The 9,046-nt window shown below is 30.2% G+C and overlaps 2 protein-coding genes across 2 annotated transcripts in view; both read right to left on the bottom strand.

Moving 5' to 3' along the window:
• LOTGIDRAFT_157351 (hypothetical protein) overlaps positions 1 to 1,001 on the bottom strand; it is a gene marked incomplete at both ends in the record, with an annotated part of 42,496 nt that extends 41,495 nt beyond the window's left edge. Inside the window, one exon of the mRNA XM_009049103.1 lies at positions 64 to 1,001. Coding sequence (XP_009047351.1) covers positions 64 to 1,001 — 938 coding nt within the window. The remainder of the gene's footprint in view (positions 1 to 63) is intronic.
• A 1,396-nt stretch (positions 1,002 to 2,397) lies between these two features.
• On the bottom strand, positions 2,398 to 3,464 carry LOTGIDRAFT_111457 (hypothetical protein; the record flags this gene model as incomplete). Its single annotated transcript, XM_009049102.1, has 3 exons — positions 2,398 to 2,620; positions 2,771 to 3,247; positions 3,304 to 3,464. Coding segments are annotated over 3 exons (861 nt in total), but the record flags the coding sequence as incomplete, so codon positions are not given.
• Positions 3,465 to 9,046: the final 5,582 nt, after the last annotated feature.

The raw sequence follows: 9,046 nt of genomic DNA, 5'->3' as shown, positions 1-9,046 counted from the left end.
CCTTCCACATAAATAAAGCTTGTATGGTATACCTTCCACTTAATTAAAGCTTGCATGGTATACCTTCCACATAAATAAAGCTTGCATGGTGTATCTTCCACATACATAAAGCTTGAATGGTATACCTTCCACATAAATAAAGCTTGTATGGTGTACCTTCCACATAAATAAAGCTTGTATGGTGTACCTTCCACATAAATAAAGCTTGTATGGTGTATCTTCCACATAAATATGGCTTGTATGGTATACCTTCCACATAAATAAAGCTTGCATGGTAAACCTTCCACATAAATAAAGCTTGTATGGTATACCTTCCACATAAATAAAGCTTGTATGGTGTACCTTCCACATAAATAAAGCTTGTATGGTGTACCTTCCACATATATAAAGCTTGTATGGTATACCTTCCACATAAATAAAGCTTGCATGGTATACCTTCCACATAAATAGAGCTGTATGGTATACATTCCACATAAATAAAGCTTGTATGGTATACCTTCCACATAAATAATGCTTGCATTGTATACCTTCCACATAAATAAAGCTTGCATGGTATACCTTCCACATAAATAAAGCTTGTATGGTATACCTTCAACATAAATAAAGCTTGTATGGTATACCTTCCACATAAATAAAGCTTGCATGGTATACCTTCCACATAAATAAAGCTTGTATGGTGTACCTTCCACATAAATAAAGCTTGTATGATATACCTTCCACATAAATAAAGCTTGTATGGTATACCTTCCACATAAATAAAGCTTGTATGGTATACCTTCCACATAAATAAAGCTTGCATGGTATACCTTCCACATAAATAAAGCTTGTATGGTATACCTTCCACATAAATAAAGCTTGTATGGTATACCTTCCACATAAATAAAGCTTGTATGGTATACCTTCCACATAAATAAAGCTTGTATGGTGTACCTTCCACATAAATAAAGCTTGTATGGTATACCTTCCACATAAATAAAGCTTGTATGGTATACCATCCACATAAATAAAGCTTGTATGGTATACCTTCCACATAAATAAAGCTTGCCTTTATAGTATCATAAGCTTTATAACCATTTATATAATCACTTGTTCAAGGACTGCTGTGGCTAAAATCAGGTAACTGATGAGGGTATTTGCAATTTGCAAATGAAAGAAAGAAAAGCCTTAATAAATTTTACTTTAAATATTCAAAAGCTAACGCATTGTTTTCTACCAAATATAAGTGGACGGTTCCAAGTGATAAAAGTTGAGATTGTTTTCTGGATAAAATTCACTCTAGCACACTTCATGGCATTGCTTATTTATGTCTGCAATAAATTCTAGCACAAAATTAATGTTTTTTGTATTACTATTTTACCATATTTTTTAGCGAGTTTCTCCATTTAAACTTCTGTTATTGAGTGAAATATTAATTATTGGATTTCATATTAGCTATGGCAAGTTAATTATCGAACATTAGCACTAACCCATTATTCCTTGCATAATTTACTTTCAATGGTATCGTGATAAAAATGGCAAAAGAAAAAGCAGTTTCTCTTTGTATTTAATTCAGTGTAATATTGAAGTTTTTATTACACTGTAATTATAAATTAAGTTTATTGAAGTAATGATATTTTTATGAGACTTGTTCAGAATTATGATCTCTTAATAACACTAGTTGAATGTTTGTTATTTCCAGGGAAATATGATTGATAACTACCTGTTATAAAAGTAACAAATTTCTATCTGAATAATTATTCTACAGTCACAACTGTATCTATCAGTAATAATTGTAAAGTAACAACTGCATTTATCAGTAACATGTACAGTAAGAGCAATTATAAAGTAACAGTTGTATTTATTAGTAATCATTGTAATGTAACATCTGTATATATCAGTAATAATTGTGAGGTGAATGCTGTATTTATCAGTAATAATTGTAAGATAACAACTGTATTTATAAATAACAATTGTACAGTAACAGTAATTAAAGTAACAACTATATGAATCAGTAATAATTGTAAAGTAACAGCTGTATCTATCTGTAATACTGTAATGCAGCAGAAGTATTTATCAGTAACAACTGTATCTATCTGTAATAATTGGAAAGTAACATCTGTATTTTTCAACAACATTTGTAAGTTAAGGCTTATTTTATCAGTATTATAAGTAACAACTGCATCTATCTGTAATAACTGTAATGTAACATTGTATTTATCTGTAATAACTGTAATGTAACAACTGTATCTATCAGTAATTGTAAGGTAAAAACTGTATCTACCAGTAATTGTAGGTAACAACTGTATCTATCAGTAATTGTAGGTAACAACTGTATCTACCAGTAATTTCAAGGTAACAACTGTATCTAATAGTAATTGTAGGTAACAACTGCATCTATCAGTAGTTGTAATGTAACAACTAACAACTGTATCTATCAGTAAATGTAATGTAAAAACTGCATCTGTCAGTTATTGTAAGGTAACAGCTGTATCTATCAGTCATTGTAAGGTAACAACTGTTTCTATCAGTCATTGTAAGGTAACAACTGTATCTATCAGTCACTGTAAGGTAACAACTGTATCTATCAGTGATTGTAATGTAACAACTGTATCTATCAGTAATTGTAAGGTAACAACGGTATCTACCAATAATTGTAGGTAACAACTGTATCTTTCAGTGATGATTGTAAAGTAACAACTGTATCTATCAGTAATTGTAATGTAACAACTATTTACCAGTAATTGTAATGTGACAACTGTATCTACCAGTAATTTTAAGGTAACAACTGCACCTATCAGTAATTGTAAGGTAACAACTGTATCTACCAGTAATTGTAGGTAACAACCAACTGTATCTATCAGTAAATGTAATGTAAAAACTGTATCTGTCAGTTATTGTAAGGTAACAACTGTATCTATCAGTCATTGTAAGGTAACAACTGTATCTATCAGTAATTGTAAGGTAACAACTGTATCTACCAGTAATTGTAATGTAACAACTGTATCTACCAGTAATTGTAATGTAAAAACTGTATCTGTCAGTTATTGTAAGGTAACAACTGTATCTATCAGTAATTGTAAGGTAACAACTGTATCTATCAGTAATTGTAATGTAACAACTGTATCTATCAGTAATTGTAAGGTAGCAACTGTATCTATCAGTAATTGTAATGTAACAACTGCATCTATCAGTAATTGTAAGGTAGCAACTGTATCGACCAGTAATTGTAGGGTAACAACTGTATCTATCAGTAATTGTAATATAACAACTATCTACCAGTAATTGTAACGTGACAACTGTATCTATCAGTAATTGTAAGGTAACAACTGTATCGATCGATCAGTCATTGTAATGTAACAACTGTATCTATCAATAATTGTAAGGTAACAACTGTATCTATCAGTAATTGTAGGGTAACAACTGTATCTATCAGTCATTGTAAGGTAACAACTGTATCTATCAGTAATTGTAATGTAACAACTGTATCTACCAGTAATTGTAGGTAACAACTGTATCTATCAGTGATGATTGTAAAGTAACAACTGTATCTATCAGTAATTGTAATGTAACAACTATCTACAAGTAATTATAATGTGACAACTTTATCTATCAGTAATTGTAAGGTTACAAATGCATCTATCAGTAATTGTAAGGTAACAACTGTATCTATCAGTAATTGTAAGGTAGCAACTGTATCTACCAGTAATTGTATATAACAACTGTACCGACCAGTAATTGTAGGTAACAACTGTATCTATCAGTAATTGTAAGGTAGCAACTGTATCGACCAGTAATTGTAGGTAACAACTGTATCTATCAGTCATTGTAAGGTAACAACTGTATCGACCAGTAATTGTAGGTAACAACTGTATCTATCAGTAATTGTAAGGTAACAACTGTATCTATCAGTAATTGTAATATAACAACTGTATCTATCAATCATTGTAATGTAACAACTGTATCTATCAGTAATTGTAGGTAACAACTGTATCTATCAGTAATTGTAAGGTAACAACTGTATCTACCAGTAATTGTAGGCTAAGAACTGTATCAGTAATAATTGTATATTAATAACTGTTATAGAAGTAATAATTGTATAGTAATAACAGCTGAAATAACTTTTGATAAAAAGTAACAACTGAAATCATTTTTTGGTAACTGTAACAGCTGCAATCATTTTTGATAAAAGTAACAGTTTCAGCTGTAATTATTGTTGGTTACAGTAACAGCTTCCACCATTTTGGATCAAAACAACATTAACAACCGCAATCATTTTTGATATAAGTAACAGTAACAGGTAGATATTTTTCAAGTAATTATATACAGTCATCTAATTGAAGGTGAGAATTAGTATTAAAGATCGGTCTTCATACAGATATATCAGTAATCTGAACTAATTGGTCTGGAAGAGTAAAATAGAGATAATTAGGAACTTTTGACAAATTATCTGGATGGAGTATATATCAGTAATTTGTCACCTACGGCTCCACTTTACCTTTGTAAGGTTGTCATAGAAACGAATCAAGCCAGCTCTGGGATGTGAGGAAAGATGTCTGACTATTCTATATGACTGAAGGCACATTTTCCAATAATCTTTGTAGTCAGTCTTGTACAACCTTACAAGTGTATTGGACTCGATATTGGACTAGGAAACAACAAATATACTTATAAATTGTTACAATTAAGAGACTACTTGTGTTTAAATTTTCTTATCAATCAAGTTATTCTGTGGATGTTTACCGATACCATTAACTTCTTCGTGGTAAGCCTTTTTTTCATTAATCTTATTACATGTAAATGTTAATTTCACTAATTTACATTTTTAGATTTATTTACATTTTTCTTCAAGAGATACTTAATACTTTAATACTATTTTTTAAAATGTGGCTAAGACATGTACACACTTATACCTCACAATATATTTATAAATATTTGACATTTATTTCCATTTATTTACAATAACATCTACATTTATTTACATTGAAAATAACTGAAAAAATAACTCTAATACTGTGACTGTAAAGAAAATTTGAGAAAAATTACTTTTTTCAATCAGTGGTAACAACATTGAATACCAGTCAGAAAGGCTACATGTTGTAGCTTATTTACATTTACATTTATTTACAATTACATTCAATACATGTAAAAAAAATATTGTAAATAGTTGAAAATATAAATGAAATCTTCATTTTTCTTTATTTGTTATATAGCTATATATACATGAAATAATCATAATAATAGCACATTTTTTCTTATTTTACTAAGACAAACCACATTTTGAATAATCATACTGAAAAGTGATACAGACAGAATAAATTCATTTCTATGAATTATCTAGATATTATATTAGACTGTTAGTAACCTTTCACTGATTTTAATCAGGTCACTGATGCAAATTGGAGGGGTTGACAGGAAAATAGCATCTTGTTGTTTGGATGGGACAATAAACTGAGGCCACATGTGCTTCTAGTTGGGCATATTAAAAATTCCTCAACAGTTGGAAATCAAAAAGAGAATGCTAATGCTGTTGTCCTAGCAAAATTTTCCTCGTTGCTCACTGCATGAATTGGTCCATCTAAGTGCATAAAAGTAATATGTAAAACTACATTTCATTTCATTTTCTGATTGAACAGTCAGAAGAGTTGGTAATTTCCTCACTGACAAAATCTAGAAATCTTTCAAATTAGCAGTCAGTAGGTTAATTGCATACAATAAATTATTGATATACTCATTTTCTCCATACTCAAGCAGGTTTTGTTAAGAAATTTCTTTTCCAATTAGCTGCTTCTGAAATAACAATTCAAATTCAATCTTAGAACATGAAACTAAGAGAAACTAATTCAGGGAACAGGGGTGCAGCTTTGATGAAACATTTGGCTGGTTTCCACAGTTTGTGAAACTTGTGACTGGTTTCTACAGTTTGTCAGTTTGTGAAACTTCAAGCTGGTTTTAACAGTTTGTGAAACTGTGACCGATTTCTAGTTTGTGAAATTTGGTACTGGTTTCCACAGTTTGTGAAACTTGGAACCAATTTCCTCAATTTGTGAAACTTGGTTTCTACAGTTTGTCAGTTTGTGAAACTTGTACTGGTTTCTACAGTTTGTCAGTTTGTGAAACTTGTACTGGTTTCTACAGTTTGTCAGTTTGTGAAACTTGTACTGGTTTCTACAGTTTGTCAGTTTGTGAAACTTGTACTGGTTTCAACAGTTTGCGAAACTGTGACCGATTTCTAGTTTGTGAAACTTGTACTGGTTTCTACAGTTTGTCAGTTTGTGAAACTTGTACTGGTTTCCACAGTTTGTAAAACCTGGTTCCAAGTTAAATGATCTAAGATTTTAAAACAATTGGAAAAGTAGACTGCATTGCCTTCTCCGCCTCCTTCATAATATCCTCTGTCCTCTGCAAAGTACAGCATGAGAATTTACATTAATAACAAGATTTTAGTTTTATAGCAAAAAAGAAAAAAAAAGTTTCATGTTGTGTTTTGGAAGACATAAAATAATTTCATTTCAAAACGTTTCATGTTTTGGTACGCATGAAATAATTTCATTTTAAAAAGTTTCATGTTTTGGAACACATGAAATAATTTCATTTTAAAAAGTTTCATGTTTTGGAACTTCATTTTAAAAAGTTTCATGTTTTGGAAGACATGAAATAATTTCATTTTAAAAAGTTTCATGTTTTGGAACACATGAAATAATTTCATTTTAAAAAGTTTCATGTTTCATGTTTTGGAAGACATTTCATTTTATAAAGTTTCATGTTTGTGTTTTGGCAGTAACATTTCAAAAACTAAATTTCCAGTTTTTGTTGAAATGAAATTTCAGAACTGCTCTCCTTGAAATGAATCAGTAAAATTTGATTTCCCAACAATAGTTTGAAGACAGTAATCCTACACATGGTTTCAATGATAAGGTATATCTCCATATTCTCCTAATAAAGCTCATTCATTAGTTTATTCTATACTAATTTGGCTAATATATGACCATACCATAAACTCAAATGACCTTTTTTGCTCATCAGATAAGATCAAGAATGTATTATGTCTCTGAGCAGTAAAGAATTAAAGACATGCTAATTGCAGGTTTATAGCAGTGATTTATAGTTTGATGTAGTTATAAACAAGACTATCTACTAATAAAAGGATTTTCTTCTAATGAAGTCCGGCTCTGGTCTTTTGGTTAATGGTTAACTTTGAAATCAGACTAAAGTGAGTTTACCCCCTATCCCCTATAAATCCTCACTTTTGTGATTTTCTCTTAGGTTTTACCTACAATCTTTTTCATGTTGGGTAATATAGCCTGACTGAATAGAACAACTTACATGCTAATTTATGTCCATCATATATAACCCCCCCCCCCCCCTCCCCCCACAGAAAAATAGCCATTAATGAAAATTCAATTCATTCATTCAATTGATCACTATAATTCATAAATATAAATCAGTAAATGAATATATAATAGTGATATCAATAAGGCAATTGGCCGACAATAATCTCTGGAATTATCTGGGTATCTATATATTGCACACTGGAGGCACTATAGAGGGAACATTAACGTGCACAGCCTGTAACACACAGGGCCTCGGTTTATCGACCCCTGCAATGCCTTGGAGAGTGTAATGCAAGAAGTTCATGACAATCACATTAGCCTGCTCTTTTGTTGGAGTAATCCACTCTCTTAGATCTAAGATCGCTTGACTCTAACTTCTTGTTGTATAAGTGAACAATTTTACTTTATATATAAAAAAGACTGGGGAGGAAGTCTGTCTTTCATGTATCATGTTGGATACGTCAGATGTCTGCTCTTGTTGATCGTTGATCCAATAAAATAAATTAAACTTGGTTGTATTAGAAAAATTTTGCTTTTGTATATAAAAAAAAAATCCATCAGATGTTTGCGCTTGTTGATCATTGATCCAATGAAATACATTGTAAATTAGGTTGTGTAAGTGGAAAATCAACTTTAAAAAATGGCATTCTTCTATTGTCTGTAGTATTGACAATCATGTTTGATGAACATGACATTGTAGAGAAGATGATAATCATGATACCAGTAATCAATTATTTACACTATTTCACATCTTCTATTACCAGACAATTACCATTATTCTAACTTCCTTAATATAGGGCAGAAAATTACAATAATTACTATTTCATAACCCACTTAATATATCACACAATATACAATATATTTCCTAAATATAGTGCTAATAACTTACAAACATTGCTATTTTATTTATAACTGAAAGAACCACATAAAATACAATGTATATCTTCCCTTATATAAGGCAAAAATTACAATAATTACTATTTTATATTTAAGATAATGTACCACATAATATACAATATATACTTTGCTAAATATAGGGCAAACAATTGAAATAATAGCTATTTTATACTTAACATAATGTACCACATAATATACAATATATACTTTCCTAAATATAGGGCAAAAAGTACAATAATTACTTTCTTATACCTTATCTAATATATACCATACAATATACCTTGTATACCTTCCTAGATATATGGCAAAAATACAATAAAACTAAGGAGTATTAAACCATAAAATTGTTTTCTGTTACTTTCCTTTATACAGGGAAGAAAACTTATAATAATTACTGTTTTGATCCTTGCCTGAGATGGCAGTGTATACCAATGTAAAGTGTCTTGATATTTGAAATATTATCTCATAGTCGTAAGGAACAGTTTGAAATAAATCAACTGACAAAAAATTGTGAAAATCAGGCATTTTTACAAAAAAGTGAACTTCATATAACAAAGATTATTTGATCAAATGACATTAATGAAAATTTACTTCACAATATATTGCCAAAAAAACATAACATATTACAAAACCTGATGATAAGTTTTTTACAAGGCTACAAAAAAATTTTTTTTCCTAATTCCATTCTCTTTTAATTAAGGTATATGAGAGCCAATCTCAAGCCACATAGTGGTATTAGGTGTTCTGGAAGAGATAAACTGTCTAGCTCATGATACCTAATGTGTTGCACTAAATTAGGGACAAAATGACATAAAACACTAGATATCATGTGGGAGTTA

Source organism: Lottia gigantea (assembly GCF_000327385.1).
Source record: "Lottia gigantea unplaced genomic scaffold LOTGIsca_13, whole genome shotgun sequence".
In the NCBI taxonomy this organism is placed as follows: domain Eukaryota; kingdom Metazoa; phylum Mollusca; class Gastropoda; family Lottiidae; genus Lottia; species Lottia gigantea.
The sequence above is the reverse complement of the archived record's forward strand: the minus strand, read 5'-3'. Positions and strand labels throughout refer to the sequence as shown.